Consider the following 17,431-nt stretch of genomic DNA (forward strand, 5'->3'; position numbering starts at 1 on the left):
AATTTCTTGGAATTTAAAAATTTTAAGGTAGTATCAAAATCTCAATAGGAAAATAAAAGCTAAAGATGAAGAAATCTAGAAAATAAACAAAAAATGAAAAAGGTAGAAAACAGGAAAGAAAGGAAAATGAGGACAATTCAAGAGGTTCAACTTTCAAATAATGTGGTTTCTAGAATAAGAGAACAGAGAAAATAGGGGCGAGAAAAAAGTCAATAATTTGAAAAAATCTCAATGCTAAAAGACATGTTTCTAGACTGAAAGGGCTCCACTGACGCCCAGCATAATGTATGAAAACACACCTAAATCAAGTACTAATATTGTAAAATTTCTTTCAGAAACATAAACAGGTCAGGAATCTGAATGGCTTAGAATTTCCCAAAAGCAATCTTCAGAGCCAAAAGTCAATATAGAATGCTTTCAAAATTCTGAAGGAAAATTATAATACAGAATTCTATACCTTGCCAAACAATCTACCAAGTGTTTGTATAAAATTAGGATATTTTCAGAAATGCAAGGTGTGAAAAACATTGCCCTCTTATGTACTCTTTAACCAAGAAAGAGAAAGACATGGTATACATGACAAAGGATATCCACAACTTGAAACTACAGGGAATCCTCAGCATGGTGGTGAAATAATGTAGGAAGACAACAGCATCCAAGTATAGAAGGCAGCCAATTCAGACAGGAATAGAGCAGAAGACTCTAGGAAAGATTTGCTTAAGAAAATAAATCAGTGGAACACCTGATGTCTAAATGTATTAAGAGGAGATTGAGAAAACTTGCAGAGAGTCAACAGATGAATTAGTGATAAGTAAATAGGAAACTAAGCTAATGTGGGGGTTGGGGGAAGAAACAATGGTTAAATCTAGGGTAAATTAAAAGTCATGCAGGAAAAACAATATCATTCTACATGGCTAGACTGTGATTAGCATTTAGGTAGTCATAATAACGTAGACAGTAGATACCGATCTAACCAAAATTTCAGTATAACTCTATTAGCAGGATGGTGGAGGGAGGGGAACAAGAAGGGCATGAATGTATAACTGGGGCACAGGGGTGAAAGAGAACTAAATTTTTATCTTCCTTAATAAGAGGTCAACAGAAAAGGCCTAAAACTGATAAGTCAAAAAGTAGCAATATATTCATATTATTTAGAGATATGGATTAATGTCCAAAAGAATCAGCTGAGAGAAAAAAAAATGGTGCTCTGAAAAGCAAGAAAAGGGAGTGGGGCAGCAGGGGACTCATGATTTTTCATAACAAGTCTTATAAAACTATTTCAGCCTTTAAACTATGTTCATGTACTACTGTGACAAAGCTAAAGGTTTTACTAAAACATAAAAATAAATGCTTTTGCCCCTCTGCTCAAAAAAAAAGATATGATTTTTGGGACCTTCATGGACTAGTGGTTAAGGACTCATGAACTAGGTAGGCTCCCAGGAGCATGAAGATTCGATGGTTCCATTTCCACTCCAACTGTCCCTCCTCCCTGTACCATATTAGTGGAGAATGTAAGTTTTAGGAATGGAGTTTTCCAAATAGAGTTAATAGACCCTTAAAGATGTATCCCTTATTCTGCCTAAAGATGTCATACAATAAAGTGAGGACTCAGCTTTTTTAGACTCACAGGTGAGTAAGTAGATATCTACAACTTAAACATGTGACTTGGTTTTGTGCTCTGTGCTGCATATGCAAAGCATAATTCGAGAGAAGTCACCCAAATGAAGCATTGTTTTTGTCATAGAGGCAGATGCTGCCTGAACCTCCAAATATGCAATATAAGGTCTGAGTTCCAGGGCTTAGATTACTGTGGAAATTGAAAGGCTTGAGTCAGTGTTTGTGTACACATCTCTCCTCACTGGCTACTGCATTATGATCTCTTTTTAGCTAAACTTGCAGCTAGCTAATCCAGGTATGAAACAGAGGGAGTTCTGGACAGGAAATGAACAGTGAGTCTTGAAAGAAGCCTTTTTTATACTTGTATGACACTGGTATTCCTTATGCGCAGTCTTTAAAATGAACCAGAGGTTACGGTTTTAATAAAAAGTCATTTTGAAGCTTTATCATATATGATGCTAATAGGTTTAGAGCCCAAATGACAGTGTCTATAAACCTTTTTGCTTCCAAATCAGCATAATTTATTTTGCTAGAAACCATCACAAGAAGGGTTTTTGGTTTTGTTTTTCTTTCATCTATTTGCAAACCCATTTCTATATTAACAAAACTTAAAAATTCCTCTTAAAGTCTCTGGTTTGAGGGAGAAGAGAGCAATAACGACAAACTTCGGAATTTAATGAGCAGCAATATAGGCCATAAAACCAGGCTTGGCTTTTATCAAGTTTGTGAGCTTGGCTGTGGACAAGAGTCTGGGATTATCAGAGGGATTTCGGTGCGGTATGTTCCAATAACGAATGCCATTTGGTTGCCCTACTTTGGCTGGATCTGGCTTCCTGGCCCTACCTGGCCTGAAATTAGCTTTTAGGGTTTGAGGGAAAGTTTATGACCAGGGCCAGACATGGCTCAGCAGGCACACGTTAAGCATCTGTGGGTGACTAGCCCATAGAAAATTTTCGAGCTAGAGTCTTCTTGGAGTACTTTCAAATTCATTCCCAATATACAGCATAAGCTGCCAACAGCCCTACAACCCCGTGGCCATGCAGGAGGTTGAAAAAAAACTGCGAAGAACTGTTAGTTTGAGATTTGAACATGCCAGTATTCCTGTGACAAAATTATTTACTCGAAAATGCTACTCTGCTAAAAGCTATCTCTTCTGGTGCTTATATAAACTGTTCATGAGGAAAGATATTCCCAAACTGATTCATAGATGTTTGTATATCCTCAGAATTATTACATTTAAGAGCCTTATTTTCTCTCTTTCACATGAAATACACTTCACTCGAAGGTTGCTGATGAGGAATGATAATTTGAGGACTCAAAGCCTCACTTGTAAACTCTCCTAAACTTTTACTTTGCATTTGTGAATTTCCCATGGTAGGCACCAAAGCATTCATTCTTCTCCTTCTGCCATATTCTAAAATAACTCATTTGGAGGAAGCAGTATTTGAAATGAAGATTCTGATGAGGAGTAAGATATGACTTCTCAAACTGCCCTTTGGTACTTCCCATCCCTTTAAAGCAGTCATTCTTTCAGTTTGGCTAGTTGGGATGATCCGTGGTAAAGCCAAAGATGATGGCATTGATTGGTTCAGTAGAGAGTTAATGAAATTCTAAATAGAAGGCTTGGGCCTGTCACTGGCCTCTCTCTGACTGATAATCGAGCACAGTTTACCTAGGTTCCCAGTACAGCTGAGTCCTCACTTAACATTGTCTATAAAGTCTGCAGACTTTAAGCAAAACAACCTATCATGAAAACAAATTTACCATAGACTAATTGATATAAAAAAGAGCTAAGCTCCTACCAAATTCCTGCTGCATCTTATCGATGTTATAATGACACAAGTTGAACCAAACAATGCTAATTGAGGCCTGCTGTATAAACTATAAGTATCCAAGAACAAACAATACCAACTAGCTCACAGGATATATCTCAAAATGCATGTCTTTCCTTCTCATTTTTGCAAAGAACATAAGAAAGAAGCAAGAGAAGGCCAGCCCATTTGTTCCTTTCCCACTGTGCTATAGACTCCCCTTGCTGGGCCGGCATTCTGTATTGGGGTCAGAAGAGGTTCTCTGTTTAGGCAGAAGGTTTCAACCTTGGGATTGGTGGGAAGGGTCAGAAGGAAGGACTCATTAGAATTTTGTGGGGTGGAGGACCAAGTTTGAAAACAAAGCCATTGTTTCACCATTTTTGTTTATAATTCATGAAAATTATTTTGAAAATTTAAATAACTAAAGGAAGATATGAGAATTTTATGTTTATCAAAGAGAACATGGTATGAATTTTTAATTAAAAGGTTGAGAAATTTTGGTTTAAGCCACAGATTAGGGCTTCTGGTGGACAGTACTCAGCGCCTTGGCAGATGTGGTAATGAAATCGTGGCTTCCCTTTAAACTTCCTACCCATTTATATGTCTATTATGAAGTCTTTAGCGTTGAGGGAATGGTTTATAGTTCCAGTTTGTCTACATTACCTTCCTTTAATTAAACCCAAACTATGAAAGAGCTTTATTAGAAGCTAAACTTTACCAACATCTCAACTGCAATTAACATAGTTTATACACCTTTTCCTAAAACTGCTTAAAGCAAATTATATTTTTGCAAGATCCAATTTATGCCAAATACATAAATGTGAAAACGGTCAGAATGAACTTTCTTTCATTCGTTATTTCGTCCATTCATCCACGCAATGAAACACCGAGGTTCCACTGTGCGGCAGGCACGCAGGATGCGCACCAAGTAATATTTAACAGTTGCACTAACCTGTGTGAGAATAGATGTACCACAAGGCTCCCGTTAGGAGTGCTCCAATCACAAAGGCTGCAAACGCAATGCCCATCACAGTCAGAGTATCTAGGCCGTGGAAAACAGCTGTAAGGAAGGGAAACCAATACACACTTTAGGTTAGTCTGCATCATATGTTGCAATTTTATATTTGTTTCACAAGCATTGTCAGAAAGACTGAGAGCTGACTAATAAAATTAAAGGATAAAATGAAGATTCCAACAAAATATACTGTATTCATATTATATTTTTTTCTGAAAAGAAAAATGAAATTATCAGATTTGCAAGACAGCCTCAATTTGCAATTATTCTGAGCAACGTACTAAAAAATCAGATTTGTAAACTTTGTAAAACCTTAAGTCTGTGGTTCATTGTTTCAGTCCTGAGGACCTACTATGTGAACAGTAAAGAGGCTTGAAAATTCAGAAGTTAAGAGGCTCTGGAAAATAAGGCAAACTTCCATTACCAAAATCCAACTCATTGCTTCCTATTCACTGAACACTTCCAACAATAAGACACTACGCCGAAAACATACTTCAAAGACTTTACAAACATATTTTCATGAACGTTTAAAACTGTGAAAAATAACAGGAAGAAAGGGATGAGAAGAAGAAAACATAGGATAAGGATAAACTATTCTTGTGGATTACAACATTTCACTGATCTCTTCATATTAAACCCTGTCTTAACTATGTATTGTGTCATTTAAAACAACCTACTTTTTAACACTTTTCCAACCGTGATCTTTCTGTGAGGGGAACGGAAATATTTCTCAGTGGGGAGTGATGTCAGTTTTATGGTCAGCAAAACATATAAATAGAACCAATTGTTTCTCTGTTTGGCAAAGATTTTTATATTTGAAACTAATTCCAGGCCACAGAAATAGAACATTTCCTTTCATTTAAGAGAGCTACCTTCTTTGAATCACTTATAAAAAGTTAAAATCAGGTTCCAACAGAGAGGGGTTTTCAGTAGAATAAAGATTTCTAAGGTCTCTGTTTTTATAATATAAATTTAAGGTATAGGCTCTCCCCATTATTTCAATATTGTTTCTATGTTCCTCGCCAGTCAGAAGCAACTCCAGCTGATCTCTATATAAATTAAATCTCTGCCTTTCAACTCACTTCAGTGTTAAAGATTCAGTTGTAGACAAATGTGATCCTTGAGCAGCCCCAGCACTTGAAAGGACTCAGGAAAAGTATGTCGTGGCGGAAAAGATTCTGGAAAGATCCAAATTCCCAAGTTCTCGTCCCTCTTTTCTAGCCATGTACCCTTTTCTGTGTTCATTTAACTTCTGAAAAATGGGGATAGCACTACTTCACCTGCTGAAGGCAGGAAGTAAACAAAAGGAGCTTGTAGAGCTTGTAGCTTCAGGCTGGGGATCCCCCTGAAGGAGTTTAAGAACTAGACAGAACTCTCTGGAGGTTAAGATGAACCAAGCCATCAACCTAATTTAATTTAATCTAGCCGCAGGACTAGATTAAAAGGACTAGATATTAAAATATGACTTGCCTTTTTATGCCTACAGATCCAAAAGTGGGGCACAATTAAAAGTTTTTAGTGAAAACATTCTATAAAGATGGAGATGTCATTTACAACAATTAAACCAGGAACGTTTGAGAGAAACCAGGAACGTTACTGGGTTCCATGATATTGTTAAAATAATACACTTAATATATAAAATAATATATAAACTAATACACTTAATATCATACTTTCCATGAGATTGTTAAAATAATTAGTTAACAGAACATTTTATAAAGTGCTTTGTATAAAGGAATTCTCCAGACTGACTGTCATGTGCACTGATGAGGTCAGCCACGGAGGGATTTAAGGAAGGAAAAAAGCACAGATTCTCCTCACAAGGCAACATCAGTTAGAAGAACTCTGGGGTTCACAGCCACAAAGCCCAGGTTCTAGTCCTGCCTCAGTGCCAATTAGAACCACGGGCAAGTCACTTACATATTTCTGGATCAGAGTTTTCTTCCATAGAAAAGTGATGGAATTGGCCCAGACAATTTCCAGTGCATCATTTTGGAGTAGTTGGTACCTCTTTTTTTTCTAACAAGCCCTCTCCCACCCGCAACACTCCCTGGACTAGAGATTATCTTGAAGGTATAACTCGTTCCTTTACCACTACTTCTCTGAGCAGGTAAACAGTATTAATGACAGGTAAAGCAAAAACACTCCCGTAGCTATATGTTAATGATTTCAGATCATGACCAATGTAAGTATGCAAACAATAAACTTCTCTTTGTAAAACTAAGTTACTACCCTTCCATTAAGTCCAGACACACCAATGAGTCAACAAATTCATATTTTAAAGTGGCAAAGGTACAGAGAGAAAAAGGAAGGAAAATGAAGACAGAGTTAAGGAAAAAGAAAGTATGAGAAAAAAAGTGGGGAGGGAGAGTAAGAGCATAAGGCTCCTTATCAAAACTCAAAGTCTGGCAAATGCCCCATAACCAGCTCATTCTTATAAAAGCCCAGGAGGCTATATTTCGAAATAGTTGCATAAAGACTTACGTGGAGAAATTGGATTCGGTTCCTTAATGCTTGGACCTATTCCTGAAACAAAAACATAAATCATGATACATTACACAGAGCAATCAAGTTTTAAGCAAAAGGTCATCAAAATCTCAGCAGACTGACACTTTTCTATTTGTTAATACTCGTTGAAAGCTCTGTCGATTATCCTCTTTAGTTATCGACACTGTTAACATGGATTATTTGGAAATCTTAAGCGTTGTACTCAACGGTCAATTGTATGGGCTCTACAATTTAAAGAAAACTTGAAGGTTAACACCCAAACTTAAGGAATTTAAGTCTGACAATTTGTGTGTGTGTACACCTTTATACTTATTTAGAAAAGGATTCGATACTTTTAAATACCATGTTTCTCCAGTGTATTCACAATATTATTCTATTTTTAAAAATTCTTTTAATTTCATGTATACAAGTTTTTAAAAGTATCTTTACTCTTCTATCCTTAATGCTACTGCCCTATATAGTTCAGCTCCTCTTCATCACATATCTGCATTATTACAGTTTTCCAAATTGACCTCCTTGTCTCTATCACTGCCCCCAGCCCAAATATTTTGTCCTCCATATGTGTCCCCCAGAGTGAATTTTCCAGATCCCAGAGGTGGATATGTTATTGCCCTGATTTACTTGCTAAATGACTCCCCTCTATTTATAGAAAAAAATTTTAAGCTCTTCAGCATGGCACACAAAGTTGTGCCTCCCTCCTTTACCAACCTCTCTCCTTTTCAAATGAGATCCTTCTCCTATGCTAGGCTCCTCATATTATTTAAACTCTCCCAATTCTATATGTTATCACACTTTGCAAGCTATCCCTGAAATACCCATTTCTCCACACCGGCTTTGTTGGTCTTCTCTGACTCTCCCACCGCCCCATCTGTACTCTAGCAGGGCTGGGTTCTCTCACCTCTGCTCATTCCATCCCTCTTCTGTTACACATGTACCACATCACATTGTAATTCTCGTTCTCTCTCTCTTTTTTTTTTTTTTTGGAGGTCAGAGTCTAGTTCTTACTCATCTGTATATCCTCAGGGTTCAGCCCAGCATAAAATAGGCCCGCCAGAAGTGTTTGGTGAAGGATGATTAGAATATTGATGTGCTTTTGAAAGTGGAGGCGATAGAGGAAACTTTAAATAAGAGTATACGAAAATGCTTGTATGCCTCAACATTTCTATGCTTTCATATTCAGAAAGTGCTACACAGCCATGATCTCATTTGAGGGTCATACTAGCCCTGTGAGGGAGGCAGAAAAAAAATTATCACTATTTTACGAATGAGCAGACTGAGATTCTGATATCATGTGACTAGCCTAAGGTCTCAGCTGGAAAGAATAAGGGCAGAGGTTGAACCAGAATTCCAGATTCTGCCTCACGGCCTAAATGACTGGTGAGTGCTGCTCCATCCTTAGCTGGAAAAGCAGAGATTGAAAAACGACTTGTGCATAGCTACTCACTATCTTCAGCAGTGAGAACAGCATAGATAGGAGGGAGTATACCATGGCCCACCATTTATTTTTGTATGGCCCATGAACTAAAAATACATTTTGTATTTTTTAATGATTGAAAAAAATCAAAAGGGTAATATTTAACGACATGTGAAAATTATGTGAAATTCAAATCTATTCCATAAATAAAGTTTTATTTGAACATAACTATGTTCATTCATTTACATATTGTCTGTGGCTACTTTACTGCTGCAATAGTAGCACTGAGCAGTTGAGGCAGGGGCTATATGAACCACAAACTGAAAATATTCACTATCTGCTCCTTTATAGAAAACGTGTGCTGAGTCCTGGCATAGACTCTGCCCCTTCTCTTTAGAGTTTAAAAGTGATAAGTGTTTAATGCCTCTCTTTTCATCTCCATTTTTACTCAAGAAAGAAGGAATACACATATTGTGTTGGAATCCAGAGTGAAGTGAAAAGAACTTGTGAAAAATTGACCAAAAACAAACAGCGTTTGAGTTGGTGTTTATAAAAATGAAGATGCTAGACAGGACTGGAAATTTTCAGATTAACCAATCTCAGTCGGGTTGATCACATTCTTGCAGCATGGGCATCATGATCCAGCTCTAGGGGAAGGAATGCTACCAGATGAATCAAAGCCACTAAAATCAAATTAAATTAATTATGTGATTTTAAGAAAATCTAATTCAGTATGTAGAATGCACACCAATTACAAAATGCCCACAAAAACTCTCTCCTAGGTGTTTGGTCCTATCAGCTTAGTTGGCAGTGATAAAGTAATGATGGTGAAACCTTGTGTTTGTACATTTGTATGGTGTTTTATAATTGACAAAAGCTTTTACTTGTACTATCTCATTGTAAACTCCCAAGAACCCTATGAAATAGTGATATCTAACCACAAAATTCTCCTACTTTCAAGCAGTAGTGGTTTGATTTGCTAAACTAAGTCCAAAGGCATTTAAAGGTCTCCATAGTGTGCATCATATGAGAAATATACACACTTCTGGGAACAGTTCCATCCAATTAGCTACCCGTGGTTAAATTTTGTCAGTCAGAATTCCCAAGAGGTTCTACATAATAATTTTCCCCTAAGGAGACCTCACATGCAAGAATTTAGGCTTTATAGCAAGGCCTGTGTGATGGATGGCATTGTTTTAAATTTCTTAATGGACTTATGTTATGATCTAATCCTCTTCCCTCACCTCAAATCGGGGCCTTTTCACAGAACTAAACAGAAACAGTTGTTGCTTATGTCCCCCCGGGTAAAGTTCCTCCATGATTTCTGTGCATAAACAATAATAAGCACAAGCTGCAGAACTGAGGTTAAAGGATTTTATCCTCTAACCTTTTAGTTCCAAAATCCCCAATAACCCCTGAGTATAACTAAAAGAGCTTGATGTCCACTGGAACCGTATAATCGAGTTGGCATGCTGAAAGGAAAAGAGTGGACACAACAATATTTACTTTTGGTTTACGGGTTAGATTGTAAGAAAGGAATCCTAGCTATTACTGTAAAAAGAATTTTAACAAAGATTTCTTTACAGAAAGAACAAACTATAATCAACATTCTGAATTAAATCTTTTCATAGACTCTGAGCAAACCTTGGTCTATCTCTAGAACCAAAATTTCCCTCCTCGGAGTGTTAGGCATGGTTTTCATACACGGGATATTTCTGGGGTTACGCATGAGTACCTGACCACAGCTTTGGCTTCCAGCTTTCAATTCAGTTCTTCTAAACATGGTAGGACCAAACAGGCCCAAAGTGAAACAAGGTATCTAATTGGTACCCACTTGTACCACTATCTGGCAAAGAGGTTAGGATAGAGAGATAAAGAAGCTGAAGACTTGGAGGCCTTTGTACAGGTCACATTTAAGATACAATTTTTACTAACTTTACTTCACTATAAATGAACCCCACTTCTCTGGGTCGTTTCAATATTTGTGACATTTGTTGCAATTGCCTGGTCACTTATCTGCATGCTTCCACCAAGATCAGTGGCTCTCACCTGAAAGTGATTTCTGCCACCCCGCCCCCCATCCCCAGGACATTTGGCTATGTCTGGAGACATTTCAGGTTGCCACGGCTGGTAGTGGAAGGGTTTGCTATGAACAGCTAGTGGGTAGAGGCCAGGGATGCTGCTCAACATCTTCCAATGAACAGGACACTCCCTCCCTCCCCCCACCCCACAAAAAAAACAAATGCCATCCGAGCATTATCCAACCAAAATGTCAATAATACTGAGGCTGTGAAACGCTCCACTACACTGTAAAGGCCTTAAAGACAGAACAACGTGTTTACTATACACCAAGCATAAAGTAGGTACTCAATAAACATTTTTTTTTTTTCGGAATAACCATAAATGTCACGTATATCTAATTATTGTGTATGTCCCAGCACACTGACCTTCTCTCAGAGTAGTCCTCCTGAATGATCACTGGCTCCCTACTCGATATCTTTTGATGGTTCTTAACTTTTAGAAGTACATTCTGGAATATTTATGGATGAAATGAAATGTCTGGGTTTCCTTCAAAACAATCCAGGGACAGGAAGTGATAAAACAAGATTGACTATGAATTGGTAATTGTTGAAACCAGATGGAAGGTTCATGGGAGTTCTTTCTACTATTCTATTTTTGTATATATTTGAAATTTTCCAGAGTAAAAAGTTTTTAAAATGTGGATCACATTGAATAATAATAATAATAATAATAATAATAATAATAATAATAAATCCCTATGATACTCCTTCTCCCTTCCGGAATAGAAACTGAATGTCTTGGTCTGTCAATTAAGCATTTCTACATTTCTTTCTACCCAGCCTCCCTTCATCTCTACCTCAGCCTGAGGACAAAACCTGGCTGGTGCTTTAGAATATTTTTGTTCTGGAAAAATCAAATGTGTTCCAAAAAGTAACGCCTCTCTTGGATTAACTTGCAATTGACGTTTACAACTTTCCCTTCTATCCCCTCCACTCATCCACCCTAACCCCAAACCCAGTTTGGCCAAGAGGTTAAGAGGAAGGAAAAGAAATTAACATTTACTCAGTAACCATGATATGCCAGGTGTTGTCCTGAGCACAATTTTATTTTGTAAAAGTTATGTGGTAGAAATATGGAAAAAACTCAGTATTTTAAACGTTTAATGTACTCATTTTAACTTGCTGAGAATTATATATTGCATATAAATCATGGCAAATTTGGCGGTGATATTTATTGTTCTTTTGTGCCCCATTTTTTTTGTATATGTGCCCCAAATTTTAGAGTCCAAAATTTCAGAGAAATGATTATTCTTCTCTTTTACCATTTAAAAAAAATTATCATTGACGTGGTAATACCATTTTTTATTGTGGAAGCCCAAGTGTTCTCAAATGCTATAAAAAGTGGTCACAGCATCCAAAGCAAACAGCACTAATATGCCTATACTTCAAAATATTTCAGAAAATATCGTAGGATGGCATCACCTCAACTATTTTAATTGTTTTGCCATAAACCATAATACGCATAAACTATTCATGTTTTCTGGGCTTTTTTGTAAGTTATAATTCAAAGTCACAGAACTCCTCTTAAACTTTAATACTCTCTTAAATAGTTTACATGTTTCTCGATATCTTAACTTTGCGGGAAACAGACTTTTTTTCTAAAAGTCTTCATCTTCTTTTGAGATCATAGGGTGTTAACTACGTTATTTATAGTTTCAAAAAACAAACAAACAACAACAACAAAAAAACTAGACTCAACTGAGTCCTCAGATAAGGCATAGAGTTTAAGAGCATAGGCTCTGGAATCAAAGTGCCTGGAGTTTAATCTCAGATCGACCATTTATATGTGATATGACCTCAGTCAAGTTACTTAGCCTCTCTCTATTCCTGCCTCGCAAAGGGGCTATGAGGATAAAATACAATAACTCATACAAAGCATTTAGCACAGAACCTTGTATTAAGTAAATGCTCAATAAAAGTTAAATAGTCATCATCTCCATCGCCATCATCACCACCAGCACACATCATCTAATGTTGAAAGTTTAAATGATGAAAGAATGCTCACCCAACACTGGTTCCCAAGATTGATCAAAAGTGGCAAAGATGCTACAGGCCCAGAGGAGGGCCCTAGAATTATTTATTTAAGTCTTGATGGCCTATTCTCTCAGTCCACAGAAGGAAGTAACATTGCCTGAAATGTGTCCATGCTGTTGGCAGTGCTAGCCCCTGAGCAACTCTCTGCCTGGCTGTGAAGCTGACAACCAGAGCCTTTATCTGCTGCCCCAGAAAACTCAAGTATTGAAAAATATGAAGGACCAAATGACTAAGGAGAGCTGAAAATTTGGCATGGCCTTCAAAGAGCACCTGTATAGTAAAAAGGACAGTGAAATGTCCCACTGGTTGGGAAATTTTTATCCAAAGTGCCAATTCTAATGAGAGACCTGCCCATTTCCAGAGATGCTCTAGAATCTGTGTATTACTATATTCACACACAAAACTATCTGGCAGAAAAAACATTCATGATCCTTTTACTCAAATAAACCACTGCTATTAGCCAAATGTCACATTTCCTTTTCAATTGATTATCCCAACACACTGAGAGGTAGAGGAAAAAGTGAAGACTTGAATGGCTTGCATTGAAGAGAAATGATTTTAGAGTTAAAGGAAAACAAACATAAAAGATAAGAGGAGTCATTCAGAGTTGAAAACTGCCGGAAAACCTACCCCATTCAGTACAGAGTTAGAAAGCACCTTTGCAGACAGCCCCTGGGAAGCTGGCCTACGGTCTAACCTCCTCAATTTGTTTAACAAATCCAAGCAATAAACTTTCTTCACTACATGCTTCTCCACAAAACTCTAGTCTCAATTAGCAAATCTCATGAAATTGCTTTGATATTTGGTAAAACTTTCCTCTTGAACTTTTATGTAAAGAAAACACTGAACGTTCAGGATAATGACACCAAGTTTAAATAAAAGTTAATTACCTAATTTACAAGAGGAATTACTTAGGAAAATACCACTAGACTTAAAAGAAGAAAGAATGAATTACTGGAAGTTATACTGCTGCAATATTAATGCCTAATTATTGTCTGGCAAAGGAAAAAGCAATCTGCTGCCTTCAATTACCAGCAGAATTACCTCTCTCAAAATAGGTAAGAGTAACAGATGGAGTACCAGGTAGCTGTTGCTATTGTTAAACCACTTTCACAGTACAAAATAGAGCCAGCTGTTGCCCAGTTGTGATATATTTTGCAACACAATTAACTTATTCCTTTCTCCATGACCCAATTAAAAAGGAACTATTTGGGCAATCCATTTATTGGCTTTTATAACTGTTTCAAATGGTTGAAACCCTACTAAAAAAGGCAAAACAAACAAAAACATTGCTGAGGAACCAATAAATATCTAATATGTACATTTCACACCAACTTTTGGATAGCTGGGAAATGAATAAAAGAGTACTTTGCTTCTTCAAACAGTGTAACTGCATATTACAGCTGCAAGGGCTCTGGAAGTCATCTGGTCCAAACCCCTCCTTTTCCAGATAAAGAAAATGAAACCTAAGGCCATGAAGAGAGATCTCCAAAGTCTCACAGCCAGTTATCTGGGAAAGCTAAGAGCTACCCGCCTCCAAGGCTCTTGGCTCTAAGCCAGTACCCTTTCCACTACTCTCTCTTGCCTTTCTGGAGTGAGCATATTCCTAGGAAGGGGGTAGACATCACCACCAGATATGACAATAGGAATGGCACTGCTGCTTTCGCAAAAGTCACTCAACCAAAGAAGAAACTAGATGGCATCCACATGCCTCTGTTCTGTTAGGTCTTGTTTGTTCGAGAGCCACCCCTGCTGCCAAATCCAACACAGCCTGGACCAGAAATGCCATCCCAAGAGCTGCCTCAAGCCCAGATCTGGTGTCAGCACCACCCAGCAGGTCTCCAGCTAATGTCCGGCAACTAGAGTCAGGCTGCTCACTGGCTTTTGTCAAGGCCCGCAGTGCCGGTACCAGGCTTCTCTCTGTCCCTCAAGGTGGCAGAAGACAGCCGGGAGCTCTTGCCCTGAAATACCTAACCTTAGAGGTTTGGAATCCACTTTCACTCTCTCAGCCTTCTCTTAGTTTGGCTCTTTCAGATAATGTTTCTAGATAGCCATAGGTTTTCTTCAGATGGCGATAACTGTAACTGCCCATGTGACATCTGGTTCCACCTTGTCAGATATTGACAGCTGCCTGGTGTGCTCTTGTTTTCAGATGCCCTTGGTTGGAGCTGTGATGCTGTTCCCTGATAGATGCTCCCCACAGAGTCCATAGGGCCTCATATCCATTCCTAATATCCTCGCAACGCCCAATTCTGCTTCTCTGCTCATTTGGCTGGCCTGGCCTATGCCAGGTCTGGCTGTCCTCTCAGGTACTGGTACTACACCTCTTAGGATACCCTTCTTTTCTCCCAGAAGATACAGCTTGCCAAACATTCCTGCATGTGTATAGGAGGAGGCACCCTTGGTTTCAAGTAACAAATCTGTGCATAAAACTCTGAAAACTGAATTATAAAAACACATTTGAACACTGGTTCTCAACCTTCTTTCTACTGTGACACCCAAGATGGATGGTGTTCACATACATAACACCTTCCCCAAAGGCATTTGCGATCTTGACAAAGCACTAGCAGCCCTGAGGCTCTCATTCCCTGACTGATCCTCCCGAAACACACCTTTAGGTTCTACTTCATGATGGATCACAGCAAGGGGCTTGGTGAATGTCTTCTTGTTCTGCATCATGGCCCAGATCATTGAGGCATCCAGAGAGGTGCAGGCTTCATCAGGAGGCACGCACTGCAGAGAGGCAGAGCAAAGCAAAGCAAAGAGTGAGGGGGGTCACTCGAGAGGGCCTTCACCAGCTCAGCCTGCACAATTGTCCCTGTGCCCCTTATCAGATAGCTCACGATTATTTACCACAAAAAAAAAAAAAAAAAAAACAGAAGATCTGGGTATTTTACGAAGAACCATAAACAATCTTGGAGATAGATATAGTGGCAGGCCCAGTATATTCTCGGCTGTACTTAAAGATGCAAATAGCGTTAGACAGCTTATAAATGTTGTCTTTTCCCCCTTTCTTCCTACAAAACAATTGAAGATTTTGGTGTTATTAGTGTGAAAAATAAAGAAACTATGTGATAAATGTTGGCCCTTCACCAAGCTGGCTTCACATAAATGGTTCACGTTTGCAATTTGTGATTGTGGGAAACTTCATGTACTGCATGATGAAGGTGACAGATTTTACATTTATTGTCCATAAAGATAATCGTGTTGTCGAGTTTGTTTGATTTTTAAGCCCTGGTATAGGCTCATGCAAAATGAAGCTTTCCAGGGCTATCTGCTTTTATTGTTCCAAAACAAAGTCTGTCTTTGGGAGCTGTGCCCAGGTGTGGAAGCCATGAGATCAGCTGCTTCTATCTATTTTAGGGCCCCAAACTTATAACTAACATGCCCGAGCCCAGTGGATATGTTTTTTAAAAGTATATGATCACATTCCATTACCGTTTTTTCTTTTCACCTTTTTCTTTTAAAGAACTTTGGTTACTTGTCTATGCTCATCAAACTCTAATATAAATGACATATTTGCTTTCATTATAAAAAGAAATATATCATTTTAAATGTCTGTAGCAAGGCATTCCCAAAGTTAACTTCTAGCTCTTTTAATCACAAAGAGCAAACTTTTGGCTTAATTGTCATTGCTGCTCTGAGAAACATGCAAGTCAGACGTGTATTATAAGCAGATAACTAATTCCTCCCCGTCCCCCTCAAAAAACAGAAAGCCTTTAACATAGCCCCCTTGTAGAGGGAAACAATGGCTTTTTCATGAAGAGGAATCATTAGTGAAAAGATGTGCATTTTAGGAAAACCTTTCTTACTTTCTTATTAGTTCTTCAGTTAAGTAAGAGTCTACGATTCTACGACTAACTCACTGTGTGATTCTGGGTAAGACACTGCACTCTCTGGCCTCAGTTTCATCAGCAAAGGGCAAAGTTGGACTCAACGATCTTTGAAACCTCTTCATGGAAGATTCTTCGGCTCTGTCTATTGTCATAGAAAGTACTCAGAAGTCACCAGAAATGTGGAAATATTAACTACAAGCAGTAAACAAGGAGACAGTGGTAACGGCTCATCCTAAGCCGCCGCTCTATAAGTGCTGGACTGTTACCATATCTACTATCTTATTTGCTCCTCTACCCAGAAGCAAAGCCAGGTACAATTACTTCAAATTAATAGATGAGGAAATGCTGGTTCTGAGAGGTCAAAGGGTTTTGCTTAAAGTTCTGTTAGTAAGTAGTAGCCCTTCCTTGTCAGTCCCCCATGCTCATTCCACTGCATCTTGCCTTGGGTATAAATAGTGACTTTAGATTTAGGATAACATTTTATGTCATACCCTAGGACTTAGAGCTCTCCTTAAAACATTCATTTTCACAGATAAACATGCTATGAAGCTGGGCTGCAAAAGGCCAGACTCAGTGAAAGGTTTAACAGCCAAAGCTATCAATAAAGAACCCCCAGTAATGTCCAGGCCTCCCCTACTAGATCCCTAACTCCTAAAAGTTATCCTTTGTTTGTAGGAAACAGCTGGGCCCCACAGCCAAGCATTAAGCTCCCCACGGCTCTCTACCACTAAGCTCCAACCTTGATGGCCACTGGAAGGTGAATGCCCACAAGGCCAAGGCATCGGTGTTTCCAAAAACAACCTAAAGGACACAGTCTAAATCACCTTACATATATGAGCTCCCTAATGATTATGATCAGATTTGCTGTATCTTCACATGCACTATAAAATTTTCTTTGGTGTTATGAGGGAAAGGAATGCCCAGGGGAGTATATTAGTGCCAAGGATTCAGATCAACGGTAATCTATCTGATAATGATAAATTTGCCTCCTACTTATACACCTATCTCTTACAACCTATGTATTAAGAGAATTCCATACATATAATACATTATACATTATTAGACTTTTAGCCATTGATTGATATGTCCACAAAAGGCTGAGAAACAAGTTTACA

The 17,431-nt window shown here is 38.3% G+C and overlaps 1 protein-coding gene across 2 annotated transcripts in view; it reads right to left on the reverse strand.

Annotated features, from left to right (window-relative positions):
* Positions 1-17,431, reverse strand: part of TGFBR3 (transforming growth factor beta receptor 3) — a 182,920-nt gene that overhangs the window by 10,280 nt on the left and 155,209 nt on the right. For both annotated transcript variants that reach the window (XM_023528097.1, XM_011355638.2), the window contains 3 exons: positions 15,093-15,213; positions 6,928-6,969; positions 4,381-4,488 (listed from right to left, as the gene is read on the reverse strand). In XM_023528097.1, coding sequence (XP_023383865.1) covers positions 4,381-4,488; positions 6,928-6,969; positions 15,093-15,213 — 271 coding nt within the window. The remainder of the gene's footprint in view (positions 1-4,380; positions 4,489-6,927; positions 6,970-15,092; positions 15,214-17,431) is intronic.

Source organism: Pteropus vampyrus, unplaced genomic scaffold (genome assembly GCF_000151845.1).
Source record: "Pteropus vampyrus isolate Shadow unplaced genomic scaffold, Pvam_2.0 Scaffold22, whole genome shotgun sequence".
Classification (NCBI taxonomy): domain Eukaryota; kingdom Metazoa; phylum Chordata; class Mammalia; order Chiroptera; family Pteropodidae; genus Pteropus; species Pteropus vampyrus.